A 24,506-nucleotide genomic window follows, 5' to 3' on the forward strand; every position below is an offset into this window, starting at 1 on the left:
CGATATAAAATGTAAGTGTAGCCAAGCCCTAAGTTACGTTGACATACAGCCACTGCAGTAAATAAACTGCTTTTGCATGTCAACCCTACAATCCTTGTGTTGGTAGTGCGCATCCTCAACAGGAGCGGTGGAATCAATTTAACTGTCAGGGTGGGGCACTGTGGGATGGCTCCTGAAAGGCAGCAACAGTTAATGCAACAACACACTGCGTCGACCTAATTACATTGACTTAAGTACTACACCTCTCATGGAGGTGGAGTTATTAAGTTGGTGTAGTGGGGAAGTTACATCAGTGGCAGCTGCATTTTACTGTAGACACTTACAGATTTAAGTCGATGTAAGCTGTCCTACATTAAACTAACTCTAATGTAGACCAGGGCTAAATGTTTCCCCCCCCCCCCACTTTTCTACCATGTGGCTGCCCTGCAGGAAGAGATTATTTTTAAATTTGAAAAGATTTTTGTTTTTCAGCAATGTTTTTGTTTTAAAAGTTCTTTTAAATTTAGCATAAAATGGTTTAAAAGTGGTGTGCCAGGAATGCCCAAATACATACCTTATAAAGACCAAAAATTCCCAGTTCTTTTAGAACTGTAAGGGCACTGACTCTGGGTCCTGTAGCGATTTCTCCTGCTACCTGCAACCGAATCTTTACAATCTCTAGTGGATTAGTGAAGATGACCTGCGAACATCCTGCCTGCAAGACCAGAGAAAATGAGTTACAGTGAATTCTATCATTATATCACACCAGTAAGAGTCCACTCCTACAAGGTGCTGAGCACCTTTGGCTCCCACTGAGGGAAAACAGAGCCCTATTACATTACGTATCTGCAATATGGAACACACTCAGTAAAATCCCTGTTCTGAAGTCTCCCGTTCTTCTGCATAAAAGCATGTGCGTTTTAAAGTAAATTGAAACAGAAACAAAGGCAGACTGCCATGGCTCTGTATGTATTTGTGATTTCTATTACAGCAATCATTCCATTTTTCTTCTCCCTCTGACATCCATATTTCTAAACAGCCACATTACTGCCTAGAAGTTTATCAACTTTCATCCATATTAGATATCAGGTTAAGTTAATCATAATGCTCTGCAGTCCAAGGCTCAGGAAAACAGGAACAAAAGAAAACTGCTCTCATTCACAGACTAAAGTAGAGTATATAGCAAGTACAGTTTTGCCACAGAGATGAAGAATAAATATTAAAAAGGGAAATTTAATTGATCAATATTAGAGGAATATGTATGAAGTTTACAATATGCAGTGACAGCTCAGAAAAATGGATATTTTAGTTGCCATAACTCTACAAAACTGAAAGTTATGAAATTTTGTACAGTTGTATTTGATATGCAGTAGAATAGTTGGGTTCAATAAATGAAAACCAGCCAATGTGGTGAGGTGTTATTTGTAGTTAGTGCTGCTGCCTGCGGGAAGTAAGCTGACTGAAATTTATATTTGAGGTTGTAATTTTAAATAATCAGCAGAGTGGTCATATTTTTTGTGTGGAGCTTTTAATTGTTCTATCTGGAAAATTAAATAAATAAATCTAAACAATAGACATACCAACATTTCCAAATTTGTTACAAAGGAAAATAGATAGCTAGATACAGACTGGCATCCATTTCTCTGACCTGAGCATGACACAGATTTAATAGCTGGCAAATTGTTTTTACTTTATTAGCAAAGCAGAAGCACCATATCTTTCTCGTTTCTCCCATCTAATATTGCTGCATGAACTGTTCTACAGATTCTGCATTTTAGCCTAAGACTTTCACAGAGCTGCATCTCAAATGTTAGAGAGATTCAACATGACAGTTTATTCAAGAAACATGTAAATGTACTTGCAAGTAGCATGTTTAGACTTCTCTTTGGTATGCTGTAGGTACCACCCTTCCCTTCTGGCAAAGTGCATGGTGCCTCACAAAACGGATAATTTGTCTTTACTGCCGACCCCAATGTTCCTTTCTCTCCTCTCCCCCTCTTTAATTTTTTAATTAAAACCATTTACAAATTCTATTTAAAACTTGTGGCACTGAACATGTCCAGCCTTATATTAATTAGCATTTTCCTCTCATTTTAAAAACTCTGAATCCCTTCCTCATACCCTTTTACATTCACTTCAACCTGTCAAAAACATCACCTAAGGAAAGGGAGACTACCCCAAACAGCTTTCTTTTTTATCATCCAGGAATTCAACTCCCACTTTGTGAGCACAGTGGAAAAATGCAGGAACTTGCTTCTTCGGACAGCTATCCTATCTCCTACAAAGCACCCAAACCCAGGCTTTGAGCATCTACCAATGATTTAAAATTACTAAACTAAATATGCAGTTCAACCAACTCACCCCTCCTGCCAAGCAGTAGCTCATAACCAAATCTCGACATATCCAGAATTGAAATCTGTGTTGGGGTTTGCCAGGGCTCAGCCTCTTCTGTCATGTGTAGTCATGCTGGCAGGGATGGAGCAGCATACTCTACAAAATATCATCTTCTGTGCAACATGACCTCGCATGCACTGTCTGTGCAAGGTCAGGCCAGCCGAGGGGAGCAGCACGCAAAATGGCGTCCTCTGTACAGCACCCTCTATTTGAGCCCCAACATCATTTCTTTACAAATTAAGAACTAGACACACCCATATATTGGCCTATATGTCAATCTCCCTACCTCTCTTCAAAGGCAGATGTAATTAAAAGGCCATGCAACATGGAGTGAAAGTTGGCAAATCTGGGCTACTTCAAATCAGGGGCAGGACAACACTGCAGAGCCCCAGTTTATCTCTCACCCCTTCTATTATTTGGAGAGGGAATCAAACATCAACTCTCCACTGATCACAACTGCAGACTGCACCGACTGTAAATTATTTCTCTACTGATCAAAGTTTGCAATAAAGGAGAATGACAACCCTGACAATTAAATGGTCATTATGCTTTGAGTCAAAACCCCTGAACCCAAATAAGGGCAGTTCACATTTATCTTAATGGCATAGTTTCCCATTTGTCATCATCATACTGGTTTACCTCTGGATAACTTTTTGAAGGATCTCTCTCAAACAGAGGAGTTAGGTCTTCAATTTTTCTTTTTCTGGAACACTTGATGCAGCCATCAGGGAAAGTGCCAACTTGCTGAGCCCCTACAGGCCAGCTCAATTTGACCCCAGCTCCTCTGTGATGAACTATATACAGTAAGTTGTCTCAGTGCAATAATGCCACTAGTGTCCAACGCCATTTTTCAGACCTAGTTTCCTTCCTTCCAGTCTCTCTCCCCCTCACACGCACTTAAAACAATAAAACAACAATGGATGATGCCCTGCAGAAGAAACATTTCAGAGTTTCAATCTAAACAAATTTTATAAAATTACCAGCCGGCAAATTTTGTTAAATAATCACCTAATTCATTTTTCTTCATGTTGTATTAAACATCAAACCAATTTGAAAACTTTATGATTTTCCTACATTCATTTATTTCAATAATTGTGGTAGCAATAATCTTAGGCAGAATGCTTGTATTATAATGCAATATACCACAAAAACAATCCTCAAAGAAACCACAAATTTAGATGCTGAAACCAGAAATTCAGTTCTGCTAGACAATAATTTGTTAACTGCTCATTAAATGTACATACTGTGTATACATGTATGAAATTCTGGTTTTTATTTTTAATCAGCTATAAATTAGAATGTCCTGCAGGGCAGGCAAAATAACTGTCCCTCATTGCCTAACACACGGCAGAGAAACACAAACAGACCAATTCATAAACATTTCTATTTTCTACAAAAAATCCAATCTTCCTGTAATTAACATTCTCTTTTTCTATCTGCAAAAGTGGCTGGGTCTCTGTTAAATCCCAACAAAAGCCTGCTTCTGAAGGGGCAGAGTTGGACAAATAGGACTCTAATTCATACAAAACTCTTTAACCATTTTCTATTAAAAATGTGTGTTTTGCTCAACAGATAGCTGCATAAAACACATCTACTAGGGGAGCCCTAACATGCGCGGGCTTGTGTGTCATCATTAAAGTAGTATTTTGAAAAGTGCATTAATCATACCAACCTCATTAACATTTGGCGCGCACAGTATTCAAGATACTGACGGACTCCAATAACAGACACACTTGTCACAAAGGTGACTTGAGAAGTTTCAGAATATTTTAAATATAATAATATAATAACTACAACCACAACTAAAACTCATTTTAAATGCTGCTCTTTAAAAATAAATTCTCTTGCCCAAACATTGATTTCTCAACACAGCTTTATTTTTCATTCAGTGTTATAGGTGTGCTTGGACCTCTGCAGGTCTCTAAGGTTATGTCTGCATTGCATGCTAGCTTAAATCTACATAAAATGGCTTAAAAAAAAAAGCACAAAGATGCGGTGGCACGGGCTTCAGCATGGGCTGTACAAGCATGCTGGTGACCCTAGACACATACTCGCATTGTCAGTCTGTGCCATCTTGGCTTCACTACTATTTTTAGCAATAATAGCTAAATTATAGCTAGCGCACATTTGCCAGCGTGTGCTGCAATCACACCTCTTACTACAGTTTAGACATACCCCACAAGACACCACACTTTCCCAAAATGTTCTTACAATCCAAGACCTGATACTGCAAACACTTCGGTACGTGAGTAACTTTACTCACGTGAGTAGTTGCACGGAATTCAATAGGACTATTTGCATGAGCAGGGTTTTGCCAGATTGGTTCCTTGAACATATCATTTATGAGTATGACAGAAGAAGGAGGGAAGGCAAAACAGAGGACATTTACGGAAAATGGGAAGCAAAAGTTAACATTTTGGCAGTGTATGTATTGTAATTTTTTAATTTATTTTTATCAATGTATTGTTTGTTTTAAAGATTATGAAAAGAAGAGGATTTTGAGGAATAAGGAAGAGGGGAGACTAAATTGGATAGGATCAGGGAGGTAAAATGAGGCATAGGGAACAGTACTGAAGATAATGCAGAAGCAGAAAGATAGAAAGGAAGTGTTAATGGAAAGAAATTGGTGGAGTGCAGGCACTGCTTGTAAATCCTCAATATTTGTTTGCAAATTGGTTGTGCAAATATTCGTACTTCTTTTTTCCTTTTTCAAATAGTCCTATTTCTATTTATTTCTTTGTGTGTTTGTGACAGAGTGTGTGTGTGTATATATAAACAGACACACATATCTCAAAGGAAATTCAAGTACTAATATTCAAATTTATTTCTTTTTAAAATAGAATTGTCCTTTTGCACCTAAATTACAGACACGTTAAAAAAAAAGGTTGACAAATTTATTTCTGAATGGAGGTTATTCATACACATCAGAAACAACAATAATAAAAGCTTCTATTTAACCTTAATGTCACGTAAAATAAAAACTCCACAAGAAGCAAATGAAGGAACTACAATTGACAGCAAAGGTTATGAGAGAAAAGACGTAGTTTGAGATCCCACTGCAAACACCTCATGACATGCCAAAGCCTGAAGGAAATACACAAATGACCCTACAACATGAGACCTCTTGCCCTTTCCAATTCCACCCCAGAGGCATACGCTACAAAGTGGGAGATGTCTGCTCCAAGCCCTTGTTTACTTCCTCCTTGCAACTGCCACATCCTGGACCAAAACTATTTCCCCACTCAACCAACTAAAATAAGAATATGTTCTTTGATGTTTATGAAGTGGTCTGATTTAAAGAACTTGCACTCCACTCCCAAGTCAGAGCTTTCATTGTTCATACACCTACAGTAACCCTACTACAGGATTGCTAAATAATACACCCCCTCTCCATTTAAATACGTATGTTTAAGATTGTAACAGAAATCAAAGCAATTTCAAATCGTAGCTGACTTTGCCCTTAACTCTCCTTGTACTTTCAACAGGCAAAAACATACAACAGCACAAGTAAAGGTAAACAATCATCTCTAATTCTACACTTCCTGCATTTTTCCTCTTTGATAATTAAAAACAATTGTTTAAACTTTTTATAACTTCTTTAGTTTTTAAAAAAATATTTGACAAATGTCTACCTTGACAAGCTAGAAGGAAATGCACATAAGAAAACCATTAAAATGTAATAATTCTTTTTTTGAAATAAAATCCAAGGAGTGTTTCGAGACTAGACAATATCATATTTGTTTTTTAGTTAAAAACACACATAATGGTTTAAAAAAAAGATTATTTTTAGGGTCATATTTGGCCTTTGGATGGATGCATGCATATGACAGCTACAAACATTAGTGGAAGCTCCACATCTGCCTGAAAGGAAGTATTTGGGCCTTGGGTTTCCTGCGACTCTTGCACCCCACATCCTCCTCCTCTTCCCTCCAGCAGAAATCAGAAATCTCCTCCAGTTGGGACTGGATGCATCCCTGTCCCAAGTTTTACTATTGCACTGTCTCCACACTGTTTAGGAGGTATTAACTTTTTCCTGTTTAATTTTAGAAGTCACAGAACATTGTTTCTGAAAGGCTGTGAAAGTCCTTTCAAAGCATTTATACAGCACAATAGGCGTGCATGCGGCTTTACAGACTTAACATGGACTCTCCTCCTGACTGATGAACTGATTGTTTCAGAGACAATATTTAACTATACAGGCTTATGGGGCTTTCTCACAGCATTCTCATCTGAATGCAAAACCCATGATGCTGAGTAGGAGGAAAGCTTGTAACTTATAGGTCTCCAGAAATTAATTAATTTTATTTATTTAATCCATGTATAAAGCAACTATCAGCAAAGTGTTCAAGAGTCATACAATAAAAAACAAAATACAATACTTAATAATAACCCACCAGCCCAAATACACAGCCTGAAAACACAAATAAGTCTGGCATGGGAGAGAATCCAACAGCCCCACTAACGACCCCCCACTCCCAATTAATAAAAATGGATTAATGGGCAGGGAGAGAAAGGTGGGTCCCCAAAATGGTCAACAGTACGCCAAAGAGCCAGGTGGGATTTGCAATGTGTCCTAAAGACAGACAATGAGGGACTCTGACACACCTCAGTAAAGGAGTTCACAGCAGATTTGTTCACAGCAGTCCTGAGAAAACCCTGCCATGTCCTGGCCCTCACTAAGCCTAGGTACTGAGGACAGACCTGTACCAGCTGGGCAGCAACACATTTGATAATACTCTGCAGTAAACTGACATCTTTGTAAACATCAGAAGTGAGAAGAACTTTTTCACTCTGTACCCCAAAGCAGATGACATGCACAGAGGCTGACCCACATTGAGGGTGGGGAACCAACGTTCAGGATGGGATTCATGAAGCATCTCCAGCAGGGTTCCACTTTCAGCTAGCACAATAGCCTCACTTTGAATTCTCCTGCCCTACCTTGCTTGGAACAGGATCCATATGGAAACGGTACTGAACATGTAGAGGGAAGCACTGACAATCAACTGGCATTGTTTCAACTACCTAATCCTGTCAGTTTTCTACTTTAGCTTTTAATGAGTTGCCAGCAGTGTGTCCTAGATTCAACACTAGTATTTGTGAAAAGAATAAAAGAAGCTGAAATGACATGAAGCAACAGAGCAGTCACCCATTTGTAAGCTATCACGTGACCTACAGAGGCTACAAGGAAGAGAATGTGGTCTCTGAAGTAGCTGAAGTGAGGGCAAGTGGTCTGCTGTCTGCACCTCCTAAAAATGAATGGAGGGGCAGAATAGGTATGCCATCTTCCCCTACAGATGCCAAAAGGGGAGAAACAGGACTACTAGACACACCATAATACACCAGAGAGAAGTAGTAGGCCAATGGCCCGCCCCCCAAGAAAATAATTACTGAGAATACAGCCAATTGGAGGAGAGGGTTGTGTTTGGATAGCAATATGGGGAGTCCTCAATTTCAGAGGAGCATCTGAATTTTTGAACCCTTATATGAAAATCAAACATTCTCTCAAATTTTCACATGTCCTCTTCATATATGATAAAGAATATCCTTCAGATAGGGAACTACTTACCAGAAAAGATATGGCCTTTAATGCAGGTTTTACTGTGTATGAAACATTTTGGTACAAAAGGATCTAAACATAGTAAATCTGATGATCAGATTTCACAGCCAGATGGAAATTACAAATATCTTGCAAATATTTTTAACTTAACACATCACAGGAGAGAAAAACACCTAATGAATTACACAGTCTGCAAATACTGTTTGTACAACTGAGCCTTCGAGAAGAAGGTTAGCGTTTGTGGTTGATTTTTGCTAGCTACATATTGCAACTCCTTTTACCCATTTCCATAAAAGTAAACTTTGTACACTGACAGGTGAAGACTCAGGTATGTACCATACTGCCAAATCTAATCAGGGAGAACTATAATTAGCCTACCTTCAGGGCTTCTTCTTTGAATTTAAATCTTGCAGAGGTCAACCACCTTATTGCCCCAGGTTGTATGGCAAGCTGAGGAGGTTTTATTCCAGCTTGCCAACTTCCAGCTGGAAGTTATTAGGGTTCTCTGCTACAAAAGTATCCCTAACCAGCTTTAAACATTCTACACTGTTACCAAATGTTGTGAAATCCCACAAATGAAATTAGCCAAGTTACAAACACCAAAGTCTGTTGTCATTAAAAATGCAAACCAAGTACAGATTGCTTAAAGAACTACCAAATTATAGACTTCATTTCCAGCGTAAATTCCATTTGTATATTTACTACTTTTACATGCTGCTTTTAGTTAAAAGATGGAGTAAAATAACTCTAAAACTTTGTATAAAGGAATTTAAACAAACTCCCTCAGAGCTGTTAGCTCAAAGCCAATAAATACTGTTATTCAATCTCCTTACATTTATGTAAACAATATATTAAGAGTTGTTGTCGTTGCTGTTTTTAAACAGAAGATACCAAGTGAAGACGTAGGTTTAATTCTCTTTTGAGATTTACAGCAGGAACTGGGCTGTCCAAGTCAGTTTTTAAACTCCCTTCTATGGGACTTTTTCTGGGAGGACCAAAGGAAGTTGATGATGATCCCTCTACTGTATTCTCAAGGACTGACAGTGAGCCATCTCGTCCCCTTCACGCAAAGTATTAATACCATCCAAATGTGCCAAGAACTATGGAAAGGGAGGAGGAGCACCCTCTCTTTGAGACTGCGGAAGCCCCTCCTATGAACACCACATCCTGGGACTCAGTCTGACTGAGCTGGGAAAGTATGGTCAGTCAAAGATAGGAGCAGTGATAAGCAGCCACTCCACAAAGCAGGCTTCCATGGCAAATTATAAAGTATAAGATTCACTCAGCATCAGTGTTGCTGACAGCAGTATTCACTTTATCTCTGCAGCTGAAGGTAACAATGAAGAGGGATGGACGTAACAAGCAGCTTTGGCTGGGTCAGCAATGCCAGCACATCTCATATGTTAGCAAGGAGCAATACAGAGGGGCCATAATTCCATGCTGCTCTCCACGATTCATGAGACTGGAAGAGGGGGTGTGAATAGATCTTAGGGAACTGGATCACTCTATATTTCCTGCCCCTTTCTCACAGAACTGAAACAAGTAGATAATGCTTGGGCACTCCACATGGAGAACTACAGAGTTTCAGTAACTTTTCCCATGTTTCTGTGTGGAAGAGGATGGTTTGCCTGATGTCATGGAATATACATTATACTTTATCTGTTATTCTGACTGGCCAGTGCAAGGGTGGGAATTCTCTCACTCTTTTTTTTTTTTTAACATAGGTATGAACAGCACAGAACTGATACTTACACAACTTCCAGCAAGGATCTCTGCAAATACTGGAATGGAACCATCTCTCTGAGTGAACTTGTCTCTGACAAAATCATTAACCTAATAAAAATATACAATTTATGTATCACAAACAGTTTTTTACTTGAACTTTTCTGATCAATACACATTACATTTGTAACCAAACTTAATGGAACACTAGTAAGTGTTCATCATTCATGCATTTAAAGGAAACAAAGCCCAGCTGCTTCTACAAACATGGGAATGCCAGGAAAACAGACTTGTCTTTTACTACTACAAATCAGACAAAGATTAGTAAGAGACAGAATTAATTTAGAAATGGAGAAACTTACTGTGAGCTTAATGGCCTTTTCTGGAGCAACACCTATAAGCTGTGGTAACAAGCCTATAGAGATAGAGAAAATCATTAGGAAGCATTTTTTTCTATCAAAGAAAATATTACTTTTATAAGAGCCCAACACTCCTGCCTCTCCACAGGTGGAACTTCCTTTGAACTCAATGCCAGTTCTGCATGTAGAGCTGGCTGTAACATTGGCTACTGAACGTGTACTTATACAACTGAACATCTTAATACTTCTGCTGAAATTGGCAATATAAAGGATAATTGAATCCCCCTTCCATAATCAAGTGAAACCAGAAATAGGGGTAAAAAACGGGAGGGGCTTGGAATATTTGTTTACACAATGGATCATTCAGCATTTTCATGAATATTTTAGCCTCCTTACTCAGCACCACTCTCCCATGAAGTATACAAATGAATGATTTACTCTATGAGAGAGTGAGGCTGAAGAATGTCTGTCTAATATTTTCATCCTTGCAGTACACTGAAAGCAGACTGAGCTTGGATCTCTCCTCTACAAAAGTTTATCTTGTACTTTTGATGAAGGATGTTCCCTACCTGATTTAATTTATTCACATTAAACACATAATCATGCTATTTGATAACTAAAGCAAGTTTGGTAACAACCTGTTAAATGTCAAAATTCCCAACATAAAATAAATAAAATGTGTAAGCTTGAAAGCTTGTCTCTTGCACCGACCAAATTTGCTTCAATAAAAAGATACTACCTCACCCACCTTGTCTCTGAAATAAGAGACAGTATTAGACATCTAAGCAAAGCATCGTTACACACGGCCAAGTGTTGCCATTACTTAGGTGACTTGTTTAATAAAACACAAAACACACACACACAAGTTTCCTTTGCCCAAATGACAACGTACTACTCAAAATGTATGGTTTTCTTTTTTTTCCTATTACTTAACTTACATAGTTAGAATGGATATCGAGGATCAGCATTCGGGAAAAAAGTTAGTTGTAAGTAACATTCAATTCGAATTCACTAGTTTCTCTTCAAGCACCACATGAGGTGGCACATGCAGTACTTTAGCTTTTAAACCATTAAAAATGTTGTTTACAGGCTACATTTTGGCATGCAGCAGCTGCCTAAGACAAACTAACAATTAACTTCTATATGGAGTCACAGGGCTCAATTTGCTAGAGGCTACAGCTTATCTAAGGCTTTAAAGGATTTCCATTCTTTCAGTACAACAGGGTAGCATGCACTTTAAAAATTGCTACTAATAAATGTTTTCTATTCTGTCAAGTGTGTGTGTTGATGGACCCCTAAAACATACCTTGGAGAGGCTGATGAGACGGACATTTTTTTGTTTTGTTTTGTTTGTAGACAGCCTGCAAATATTCTTGCATACATACTACTATCAGTCAAACCGAATCAACGACAAAAGCACATGACCTACTCATACACGTTTCTAGGAGCAGACTGATTAAAAGAATAAATCAGTAGATGGCAGTCTTAACTTCCTAACATCCATGATTAGATCAGCTCCTGTTACTTTTATTCTAAATCTTCTGCATAATCATGTCAGTATAGTATATATGTTACAAAACCTGCATAAATAAAAGGTTACAAATTGTTAAAGTATTGATTTGTCCCTTTGATGATATCACTGTAGCTTTAACGAATATTAGGCTAACCTGCCAAGAGTTTTGTCATTCAACGGCCGGAACAACAGACCACCAGTTATAGGTGATATCAGACAACAACAATAAACAATACAACCACAGGTTTCCTACTGTCTTGCAAGGGTAAGGCAGGAAAAAAAAATCTATGAAAATATTATGCTATTTAAATAATAAAGAAGGTATAAAGATCCCCCACCACACTTAGCCCATTTAATTCACATAGTACCTTCCTCTAACCGAACCCACAGAAAACATGTACCTACATAGAAAGATCAACAAATAATACATGCAATGTCTTGTTTTCTTCCAACCCAGTATTTTCTGTGCAATTTACAGGCTTACTACACTGAGGAAAGGTACTTATTACATACAAAGAAAAGTTGACAATGACAAAAAGAAACACTGCCCTCCCAGCCTGAATCTCTGATCCACTGTGAAAAGAAAATCCAGCTCTACAGTGCCCACAGTTTAAAAAAACAAAAAACAAAAAAACCCTACTAGACAAAACACCACAAGACACACCTCCCACTGCCTTTTATGTGCTGTTAAATACATGCACACACACACTCCATAAATCTATATTTCAGAGAGCCTGAGATTCTAGCCAGAGGAACGTACAAAACATTTCAGAGTTAATTCTGGAGTTGGGTGGCAGAGTCCAGTAGCCTTATGACAGATATTAATAAAAAATAAAGAATTCCTGTAAGGGATCACTTTATTTCTATGTAATTTATGTAGTAAAAAACACACGTCACGTCTGCACTGTCCTATTCTGTCTAAATACAATTAAAATTAACACATTTATGCACACAAGAATCCACCTACAGATACACTGGGCATCTCTTCTGTGAATGCAATATAAATGTTTCTGTACTTCTACTTCTACATAATTTGAATTATGACAGTCTGGCATGGTTGTGGAAACAATCTAGCGCTATGAACTCAGTATCAGACTCTCCACAGATTTAAGTTTTTCAAGGACACAAAAATGCTAAAAACGACCATACAATCTAATTAAAAACAAGTATAGAACAGACCTAAAAATAATTTGATCACTGTTTATTTTAAGCAATACATTAAAAATGTAAAACATTGTGTATCATTCATGTAGAGAGAGTCTTTGCTTTCAAAGTGCTTGTCAAAGGTTACAAAAAGAGGCAACATTGGTACTGTTAGCAACAATCAAAACTCAGACAGCACCAAAGCCAAAAGCTCCAATGCAAAGCTATTTGACTAGAAAAGGAAATACACTAGAAAAGGAAGAGAAGTGATGGGGTTTCAGGTGAAATTTTAAATTATGAATTAAGGGGTAAAATTGTTCTTGTGAAATAATTAGCAACACGGGAAAGCAAATCTATTTACCAGTAAGATAAATTACTAGCAAGAGCCATAACAAAAGCTGTGCTACACTAACTATATCATCCCTAATATATCCCTCCCTTTGTGTTACTTTCATTGCAAGCCCCCAGAAAGACAATGTAAAAGTCGAACATTAACTACGTACCACAAATAATGAGATTATTAAAACCTCTTTAATCAGAGCAGTCTCGTTTTAACTGGATTCTCTAGTGTAAAAACTGCTCAGGGGTTATCCCTTAAATAAATTGGAAGATTACCAGTGCCTCCATGGACACAGCACAATGCAGACGACCCAGACAGGGAGCATCAAGTAGGTGAGGGACTCCACCCCAAGGAAAAGAACCAACTTAAGAAGTACTCCTATGGCAGCTGGAGAAAGTTTTTGTGAACACAATTAAGTTAAACCAAATGGTAAATAAGAATACAGAGGTTGGTTAAAACACAAAGATTGCAAGTGACCAGTTAGAAGGGCCCCAACCATATAACGTGAAATAGTAACAGTCCTTCGGAATATGCCCGAGCTAAAAACATGAGATGGACCCCCTATATTTGGGTATATTGAAGCACCTGATTGATAAAAAGCAGTTTTAATTTCTCAACTTAGACTTTAAAATCAGTATTACACTGATAATCAATTTTACAAAATATGAGACATATTCATATTTTAGAACTAATACAATAGTAGACAGCAACAAAAAACAAGGAAGGCTTCACCTAGCGAATGATGTTTAGTTTTTCCTAAGGAAACATTTACAAATCATGGAGCAAATCCCATTTATCACTCATGTGAACAGAACCATTAAAAGCATGAGACTACTTGCTTGAGTATGATGAGCAGGATTTGACCCTTAGTTCAGACATTACATTTCAAATGATTCTGTTTCTGTCTTGTATTATGTATTTCTCATCCTTCTCTAACAAATATTTGCATTAAAATAGGATCTTTGCTCCTTAGACACTCATCTGCTCCTGCTGTTTATCTCCCACCTACAGTCACAATCCTTTTTTTGCAAGATAACAATCAAGTCCACAGCACCCATAATGCCCCAGAAAATTAGGACTTCAAGCAATGAAATAGCACTAGAGGAACAAAGATCCTGTTTTCCAAGCAAGTGTTTATAATGACACTGATCAAGGGAAGATAAATACTCAGTTCAGCTATGTGAAATAGAAGAATTGTTCTGATTAGCAAGAGTTTTTTTGGTGTTCCCATAAGGTGTTGGCTGTTGATGCACTGGATGAAGAAAATTACTAGATACCTTTGATTTATTCACTTACCTCTGTAAAGACCAAAAAAGCCTTCATAACGCAAAACTTTTTTAAAACAGTCATAGCTGTTTTTATACATCAATTCTCCCACAACTGAACCAGAAGAGCGCTGATTCTGCATTCGTGTCTTCACCAGGTCTATGGGGTACACAGCAGTGGCACCCACAGCTATAAGCAAAAATTACAAAACATTATTTCTACAGTACCACAGGTGTGTATGTTGCAATCGACTGTTAAAAAAAGTACTAGTTTTCTACAGCAGTGACCCGAAACATGAGGTTCAGAGGGTAATTCATGTTTACGGGCACGGCAAGGGAAAGTTGATGGCAGAACACAAGGCAGAAAAAGAAATCTTGGATGGACAACGTGGCATCCTTGGTGGATCAAAAGAATTATTCAGCCACACAGAGATTAGCACAGGATGGTACAGAATAGGCTACTGTGGTTGCAATCCTCCAGTAATGGAGATGCCACATAAGAAGGCTGTATACACTGTGAATAGTACCAATTGAAGTTAATGAGACTACTCACATTGTGAAACAGTAAACATGTGCCAGTCTTTGCTGGATCAGGAGTGTAATCCCTATGCCTCAGTTCCCCATCTGTAAAATGGACAGGATACGTCCCAACCTCACAAGGATGTTGTAAGAATAAATATTCGTATTTGTGAGGTGCACAGATATTATAGTGATGAGAACCATAGAAAAGTGAATATGTAAAATAATCTGTTCTCCTTGTTTGAAATTTGCCAAAGGTTGTAAGGACTGCAGAAAGCTCAGAATGCACTGTAACTTCACCTGTTCTGCTGCAGGGCTGGTGGGCACACGTTCAGTGGCTCTCTGAACCCTTCCTGCAAGTTGTGTGATGGAGTCTGGCCCTCCCAACCCTTGAGTAGTTCTCTGCACAATGATCATTTACTCAGGCTGTGTAGGAGTAGAAGGGGTTGAATTTCACCCCAACGTACAATATGTCTTAAGCAAAAAGCCGCTGAAATTAACAAACACAAAGCTTTCAAACGCTATTACAAAAAATGAAGGACAAAACCTTATGATACCAGTAGATCATGGATTTTTTTTAAAGGCATGTTAAAATATTCAAAAACTATATTTAAGGGGAAAATTGACAAAAGCTAACAAAATAAGAAAAAGTTTGTTTATAATTATGTAGACAGACATAGCAAAATCCTCAGTTTTGTCCCTCTCAATTTTGTTCTTATGTTTTTGGTATCACTCCCACCAAGTATAATCAATGGCGGTGCAATACTGCATGCAGAAAGCCAATGTCATTATGAACGTTTTGCCTTGAAGACTGTCTGGAGCCAGAGTTGCCACTGCAATGTTCTGCCAAGTCTTCTGATCATAGGTAAAAATAAAGAGCACTTCACAAAGCTCTCCAGTTCTTACCCTTTCAAACAATGAACTGCACCTTAGATGATCTCCATTAGTCTGGTGAGATAATATTACATTAACCCAGCCTTGAAAACAGTACACAGACATGTCACTCACCTCCAGCAACTGAGCCCAAAGTGAACCTGTAAGCAGACTCTGCTACGTGGAGCCAGATAGGCCTGCCCATACCGCCGTAAGATTGCTGGGGGGGTGAAGGGTGGGGGGAGAAGGGAGACATGATTTGGAAAACATGTGAGAAACTGAAGCAGCCTATGAACTGGCTTTTGTAAAATTAAAGAAAAAATTTGACAGAACAGCAGCTTTAGTTCAAGGGAAAAAAGACTGGATAATCCTCCTTTGGCATAAAAGAAATAGCACATTTTCAAATAAATCTCTCATATAGTTCTACCTCCTATATTCCTTGTCTGACCAAAGAAACAGTTTGAAAAATTATTTCTTTATATGAAAGGTGCATGCAGAGATGCTTTTAATTTATGATTTTTCCCTTCTGTAGGGCTCGATTCTATGAGATGGGGAGTGCCCTCTACGCCCACTGATTTCAATAAGCTTTGAGGACCTCAGAGACAGAGCTCAGCACCTCACAGGATCAAGAGCATCATCAATATAGTCTATGTTTTATCATTATACATGCATTAGATATCCATACTTAGCACATACAGCACTTTACAGTCTCAAAAGCAAGGAAAAAAGTGATCTAGTCCTCATAACACCCCTGAGAGGTTAATAAGTTATAATTATAGGGTTGACTTTTGTTTTAAGTTATAATGATGAGCCTCAGATTTCACTGACATATGCTAGAGTAACAAAGCGGTACATGGCCTTGGAATTTTTCAATGATAGACTTAAACAAATGTACATCTGCAAGGGGAAAAGCCTACAGAGACTGATATTGTGGTGTCGACTAGTTAGAAAAAAGGTGCCACTAGCAAGCTAGTCTAACTTGCACCGATGAGGCATTCTGTAAAGTATGCAAACTGGGCCAAACAGAAATCAGTGGGGTAGAGGAGAGTTTGTTCATTGAGTGTAAGATGAATTGCACACAGAAGGAAAGGAAGATAGCAGTAAGACTAGTCCCTCCTCCCACTCCAAAAAAAGTGAATGATTCAAAATTGTGAATTGAGATCAAATGGAAATTATTGGGAATTAACTGTGTTCAAGTCAGGGAAATATCTGGTCTGGCATAGTAAGGGTGATATTTATACTTTGCCAGAGATATGCACAGTGCTCTATGGACACAAAAACCAAGACCCCACCTCCAAGGCCTTACAATCAAAATTAGTCATCAAAGTCCCCTCTTGCTTATGCTGTGGTTGTACAAGCAAGGAGGGAAAATATCAAAAGGTGTTTAAGTAAATCTCCTTGCTCCATTCCCCTGACATTTTTAAAGCCATTTGCACCATGGCAGATGACCCCGACACTCCTGACAGTATATTTAGATCTTGCAGAGGCCCCAGGGTGTTACGGAAAGGTTTTGCTCTTAGACCACACATGAACACATGAATATGCATTAGAAGATATATGGCATTTTACTGAAAACACAGTTCCTATATCCACAGGAGTATATTTTAAAGGATCTATCGCTAAGGTTCCTTAAAAGAGTTGTGCTGAGCTTGCTGCAGCACTGGGGAGCGAAATAGCCATTGCCATGCAGCCGGCACTGCAGAAAATTCATTTAAGCAGCCCTATTGGTACTGATATTCCATTGCACAGGTACAAACTTGAAGTTATAATATATTGTACATTTTGCTTTACTTGATTTTATTAAATAAGTGTGGAGAATACAGCAAAAATTGCAAAGATTATATAATTTTGGGGTCCACTATTCTTTTTCACTTTGATTGGGCAGATGTATTTATTTATTCATTTGTTTTTGGAGGATATTACTGTGTGTATTTCAATGAGACATTTAAAAGTTCCATCATGCATACAGTTCCAAGCAGCAACCCTTCTCATTGCTGGGCTCTGATCAGGCCAAACAGAGGGAAGGTGCAGTTTTATCTCACAACATTTTATGTCACTGATCTTTGTTAGCTTCTACTAAAATCTTGGCAGCCATCCACTGAATGGTCTCAGTAGGTCCTTGATCCCGCAATGTGTAGCATGCTGCTGAACTGCTCCACTGAAATTTGTAGGGCTTCATGCTGCTCATGAAGTACATGGTACTATATAGGATTGGCAACTATGAGATTAAGATGAGCTCACTTCTTTTAAAATATAATGAAACTTTTACAAAGGCCTTCCACAATATACACGGCCATCAAGAATTTCCTTCCCCAAGATATTTCGTCCAGAATAACTCACTGGAATACAGCCTAACAGAGAAGAATGGAGAATATTCAGATATTTATCAATTGTGCACATAGATAAAAAAACCCCCATAAGATTACATCAGAAGAAAAACCTTTAGTTAAGATCAGAAATATATTTTCCCAATGGGTACAATGGAAAAGAAAGATAAATCTGAAGAATTTCCCCTTGAATCAGAAAAAAATTCATACTGAAAAAAGCAACACTAAATAAATCCCAAAGTAAAATGGTGTCTCGATTTATGTAGATAAAAATAGATAAAAGCAATGAACTCCTAAAAGACTTGAAAAAGGACTAGTTCTTTTATCCCTGCACAGTTTTCTTCTGTCTTCAGCACACTTGCTTCTCTTTAATCTTTTAAAGCTAGTCTCTTCCTTGTAAGCATCAGAGTCTTATCAAAACCAATATATTATACTCAGACTTAAATTCGGATGTTAATACTCAAATTCCTTGTGAAACAAAAGTCACTTTCATCCTATTAAATGAGTGTTCACTATAGTTTGTAGTTCACTTGTGTTCAAATGTAAATAAGTATAATTAATGCTATAGCTTTCAGATCATGCATATTTATAAACAGAAAATTACTGAAGCTGTCATACCCATCTAACCACTGTATACTGATATTCAACTGCTAGGTTTAAAAAAGTCTCAAGATATGTCAACACTGAAAAAAAAGGAGTATTTTTAACATGGGTTAGCTAACTTGGGTTAAAATAGCAGTGAAGACACAGCAACTCAGCTTTTAACTCAAGCTAAAGCCTATGGGGAGCATGAAGTTGAACTTGAGCGGGTAACTTGAGTTAAAAGCCAAGTTGCCATGTCTTCATTGCTATACCCTAGTTCAGAAGACACCTTTTTTTGCACTATAGACACACTCTTACATTAATCAAATAATCAGCAAACATGTCTGACAAGCTATGTCTACACTGAGCTGTAGTGCTGACTACAGGGGTGTGAACTGCAGAGCACAAAGATTTGCACAACAACTTGGTACCTTTTCGTTCTTGCCAGCAATATTTACACAGGGCACAACTCAAAACCTCGTAGTCTGCACTATGGAGTAGTGTAGACAAGCCCTAAGTTTCATTCATGCTAAATTTACTGAAGAGATATTTACATTAATTTTTCTACATTACATTTCGTTAATTTTTTCTAAAAAACCCTAGAATTTAGGAGTCATTTAGAGTCACCGTAGAAACATCTCTATTTTTCTTCCCAAGCATAGCTCCCCTGCAAGGTAGATACTTCTTAGACCTCATAGAATTTCTTATCCTTCTCTAGGATTTGATAACATATCCTCCCCAGTATAAATCAATTCAATAAGATAATAGAGTCCAACAGAGATCAAAGTTCACCCCCCGCCCCCGCAGATTCAGGAACAGAAAGAAAATTGACTATTCCTTCTAATCTGCATTTTTAAAAACAGAGCAGAATAGGCAGGATGAATAATGTCTTATTCCAAAAGTGGGAAGGTGGAAGGAAAATACATTCTGTGCTTATTATTATTACCATAGTGCCTAGGAACACGAGTCATGGACCAGGACACCATTGTGCTAGGCACTGTTTAAACACAGAACCAAAAAGACGGTCCCTGCCCCAAAGAGTTTACAATCTAAGTATAAGAGAGATAAGGTGGGTGAGGTAATATCTTTTATTGGTTCGACTTCTGTTGGTGAGAGAGACTACAACAAGACTGCATAATCTAAGTATAAGACAAGAGATAACAGAGGGCTATAGACAGACAGACTCACAAGGAAACAGTGAGACATTACTGGTCAGCACAATAAGCAGTGATCTCAGCACAGCAGCAGCCTAACCATTGTCAAGTGTATTTAGATATTATGACAAAGGAGAGTTTTCAGGAGGGTTCTGAAAGTGGACAATGAGACAGCTTTCAAGATATTTATGGGGAGTCCCTCCCAAGCATGAGGGGCAGCATCGGAGAAAGCACGAAAGTGCTTATCTGCAAAATCAGAAAGTGGACAATGGAGGCTGGCATCATGGGCTGATCAGAGGTGAGATTCAAGATCTTAACAGTGAATACAAACAGCTTATGTTTGATGCACTGGTGAAGGGGGAGGCAGTGGAGGGCTGCAAAGACAGGGATAACAATCAAAGTGACAGGTTAAGAAAATAATCTTTGCAACAGCATTCTGAATGGAGGATGATGATGCTACATCAAGAAAGGAAAGAAAACAGGTCCAGCTGAGCAAAACTTTTTTTTTCCCCCACATTCCTTTTACCACATAGGTGAACTACAAAAATAATTCTGACCAAGGAAAAGCTACGCATGCTGTCTGAAGGCATTAATGAAAACCAAATATGACACCATAAAATGCAATGCATGTTTTTGACAGTACAGTATCTCTCAAAGTCCTTTTTATAAGTCCAGATGAACAGAAACAGATTTCTGCAGGGAAAGAAAGATGGAATGGATTGCCACAAAAGTCTACAAAATAAAGCATTACCTGTACGTAACTTTTGTAGACTCCTATTTCATCAGCTCAGGTACGTATTTACCCATAAGGATTTAAACAAAGTGGTAACAGGGAAGAACACTCCAGACACTGATTCTGCTCAACTGTCAAATCCATGTCAGAGAAGGTGACCAAAATGTACATGATGAGCCACAGGTTGTGCACAGAATTTCATCATAAATCACTCTGCTCAAGACCATACCCCTCCATGGGACAATCTCTCAACCACAGCAGCTGAATAGGTTTAACATTTCCTCAGGGACTGATCCAAGGCTTGGACTTCTGTGGTCTTTCTTGTAGATTCAAAGAAATCTGTTTCCAATACACATACTTTAAACCAACTGAGCTGAGGAGTTCCAGCAAGGGGCTTTATAAAGTCCTTGATTACTCTTAAAGCTCTAGAGATTTCAGGGAAGTCTTTGTATTTTTGGAGATGGTAACCCACATGGCCACTAGACTAGGTAAACACTCACAACATACTGTGCATCTGGAGAAGAAAGCTCTGCTCACTCATTAATGCAGTGTCACTGGGACACATTTCTGGGATCATCTCTTTTTCATCTGGCAGAAAGCTATACAGCATTGTATGCATTTGACAAATCCATCCTGGCTGCTTAAAGAAACTAGTAATATATCTTTCTCAGTTCTCACTTTCTGCACCAGTTCTTGGGTCTTTTATATAGGATGGCAAAAACAGGGTGCTCTGATTCACAGTTCCAAACATGGTAACAATGGTGTAAGCCATATGGTAGACAAGGCTCAGGTGTTTTTAACCACCATATTAATTATCTCTACTTAGTACATACTCCACCCTTCCCATCACGAGTGGAGGTACACCACTGCACAATGATGGAGAATTAGGGTTCCATCTTTGTCAGTGTCAACACAGCCATAGACACTGTGGTGACAGGCACTCTAAAAATTCCAAAGGTCGACTAAAGGATAGACAGGTTTCAGAGTAGCAGCCGTGTTAGTCCGTATCTGCAAAAAGAAAAGGAGGACTTGTGGCACCTTAGAGACTAAAAAATTAATTTGAGCGTAAGCTTTCGTGAGCTACAGCTCACTTAATCAGATAGATAGTAGCTAAATCACTCTGATTTTCAGAAAGTGGGGACCTAGAAAAGGGAAACGATGGTAATCCACTGAGCACTTAAGCCAGAAATACAGAGCATGGGTGTCTGTGCACATAAAGAAGCTGAAGAATTTATCTCTGTTTTACGTAACAAGGAAAAAGGATATGGAGACATCCTTTGGTCAGAAGGCAAGAGTTCAGGGAAACACTGGATTTAGCTGTACCTTCTTGAAAGACTTACTTTTAAAGGTACAGCTCCATATTTCTAGAAAGAAATAGACTTTCTATCTATACTTTATAGACTAAAAGTAAAAATAAAACCATTTAGGCTCAAGTACTGCATTTTTTCTTTGATTTTTCGGCTCAGAGCACAGTTAGTATTCAATGTAAACAATCACAGTCAGGGCAGCATGATTATGTAATCATTTAATCTGCCACATACATGTCCTTCTTTCTGAATTTGCTGCCTAACCGTGTTTCAGGGCTTGTCTTCACTGCAAAGTTAGCCTAGCTCGAGTGACAGCAGTCACTGCAAAAACACTGGAGATGCAGAGAGCGACTGTACTAGCAGCACAAAGTAGCTGAGGCCTGGTATAGAACTACCAAGTCAAGTCAACGTATGCTGCCTTGTGTTGACCTAGTTAAGCATGTGTCTACACTTAAATTTGTCTCACACGGATGTAAGTACTCCATTACGCCGACATAGTAAGACCTGAGCAGTGTTGAGTCATAGTTGATTAACTCAGGTTGAGACAACACAAATGTAGACACTGCGTTATCTATGTTGACCCGAACAGTCCTCTAGCAGATGTCCCACAATGACTGACACTGACCGCTCCAATCACAGTTGTGAACTCCACTGCCCAGGGGTCACGGAGACCAGAAGACCTGTTCCCTTTAAAACCCTGTGAATTTAAATGCCTTTTCCTGGTAGTCCACCTTGGCAAGCACACCTAGCAACTCTCCACTGTTGTGCATAACTGCCCAGCTGACCATGCCAGCTATGTACGTCAGATGCGCTCCAGCCCAGAGTTGACAGGAGATATTGGATCTACCTTATGGGGAGAAGAGGCTGTGCAGGCACAGCTAAGGATCTGCCGTAGTAATGTGGACATCTACGAGGGGATGTGGGAGAATAGGTATGACATGGATCAGTGGCTGTGCTCCGTGAAAGTATGCGGCAGACATACCAGAAGGCAGGAAGACCAACAGTTGATTGAGTGCCGAGCCACAGACTTGCTGCTTTTACAAAGAATTGCATGCCATACTTAGCAGACACCTCACCACCATCCTGCACACCTCCATGGATACCTCAGAGAAGTCTAAGTCACCGGCCCTTGGCAGGAACAGGGAGGAGGAGGAGAACAGGAGACATGCGAGTCATGGTGGTGGTGCGGGGGATGCTCCAACTATGCTACGAGCCAGGATCTGTTTGTGATTCCACAGCAGTCCAGCCAGTCCCGGTGGTCAAGACCGATGCAGAGGAAGGAACTTTGAGTAAGACTGTACATTTATTTCCCATTACAGCAATGGCACCCCCACCTTGGCAGGACACAATTACTGACTTTTCATATATTTACTCATACTAGAAGAGGTAGCAGTACAACAAAGAGAGTGTAACATGCCACACAGGATACAGAGCCCTGACTTGTAAAAACACCTAAATCTAAAGTATATAAAACTTCCATGAAACGAAACCACACAAATCTATGAAGAAAGATCTCAGGTGCAGGACCAGCTCTAGGCACCAGCAAAGCAAGCACATGCTTGGGGCGGCACAATTCCAGGGGCAGCATTCCGCCACCCTTTTTTCTTTTTTTTGGCTTGGGTAGGGGCGGCAAAAAACCTAGAGCCAGCCCTGCTCAGGTGAAGTAAAGAGTTAACATTCTGAAGCTGTATTTTCCATCCTCCAATTCTACATTTTTCATCAGCCCCACACAAACAGGATTCTCCTGTTGCTATGTAAATCACAAGAGCTAATGAGTATCAAATAACATTAGCAAGATTCAGTGAGCATTCTAAACAAACCATCCAAGTCAATCACCATGGAAGATGATTACTCCAACTAATCTCTCAAAGGAGAACACATTTATCAGCCTTACATGCTGTATACACAAGTATATTCACAACATAAAGATAGAGCTTTATTATGGAGCTCAATATGGAAGTGTACTAAAACAGAAATAAAACTCAAAGTGTACTTCCAAACTAGTATTTATTTAAGGATGGATTTTAACAGAAAATTCCAGATATTTTCAGGAGTTAGTGGATATGTTTTTAATTGGTTTATTAACAATAGTGGGAAATCCAAGTGTATAGACAGTTCATCAGAGGGTTTAACGGTTTCATAAGTTTCTTCTCTAGTACAAAAAATATCTAATATTTTGATTAAAATCTATAAGCATCCACTCAATGAATGATTTGTTTCAGGAAGTAATGTTTTAAAACATTCTTACAATTTCAGTCCAATTATAAAAAAATGTAATAAGAACTTCCCTTAAAATCTAGTGCCTAGACAACAAAAACATCACTAATGTCAGAGGAATCCAACATGTTTTCTTTATATTCAAGAGAGAAAAGAAAATCTGTAAAATCTGGGAACAGAGTTTCTTTTCTTTTCTTTTTAAACTATAAGCACAGATTTGAGTTTTGTAGAAGTCTTTTTAAGGCAAATATATCTAATTTTCATAAGCAAATATTCAGAAGTTTTATAAATTGCCAACTTCTAAATGTTTCCTTCAGTTTAGCATTTTCACAATTGACTGTACACATGATATCACTCCTACCTACCTGCCGCTGGAGTTCTGCCAAGTTGTAAGGCAAGGCACCTTCAGCCAGTGGTGTTATTCTCTCAATATCTGACAAAGTTAAACGCCTTCAGACAAGCCCAAGGAAAATAAATCATTGTTAGCCAAAATCATAAACAAATCTCAGCAAGCACCTTTTC

The 24,506-nt window shown here is 38.6% G+C and overlaps 1 protein-coding gene across 4 annotated transcripts in view; it reads right to left on the reverse strand.

Annotated features, from left to right (window-relative positions):
* SLC25A12 (solute carrier family 25 member 12) overlaps positions 1 to 24,506 on the reverse strand; it is a 73,274-nt gene that overhangs the window by 13,490 nt on the left and 35,278 nt on the right. For 3 of the 4 annotated variants that reach the window (XM_073305821.2, XM_073305823.2, XM_073305820.2), the window contains exons 9-14: positions 24,350 to 24,434; positions 15,800 to 15,884; positions 14,304 to 14,462; positions 10,015 to 10,067; positions 9,683 to 9,763; positions 554 to 694 (exon numbers count right to left, since the gene is read on the reverse strand). In XM_073305821.2, coding sequence (XP_073161922.1) covers positions 554 to 694; positions 9,683 to 9,763; positions 10,015 to 10,067; positions 14,304 to 14,462; positions 15,800 to 15,884; positions 24,350 to 24,434 — 604 coding nt within the window. The remainder of the gene's footprint in view (positions 1 to 553; positions 695 to 9,682; positions 9,764 to 10,014; positions 10,068 to 14,303; positions 14,463 to 15,799; positions 15,885 to 24,349; positions 24,435 to 24,506) is intronic. The other variant, XM_073305822.2, reaches the window with a different exon arrangement.

The sequence above is a fragment of the Lepidochelys kempii genome, chromosome 11, assembly GCF_965140285.1.
Source record: "Lepidochelys kempii isolate rLepKem1 chromosome 11, rLepKem1.hap1, whole genome shotgun sequence".
In the NCBI taxonomy this organism is placed as follows: Eukaryota; Metazoa; Chordata; order Testudines; family Cheloniidae; genus Lepidochelys; species Lepidochelys kempii.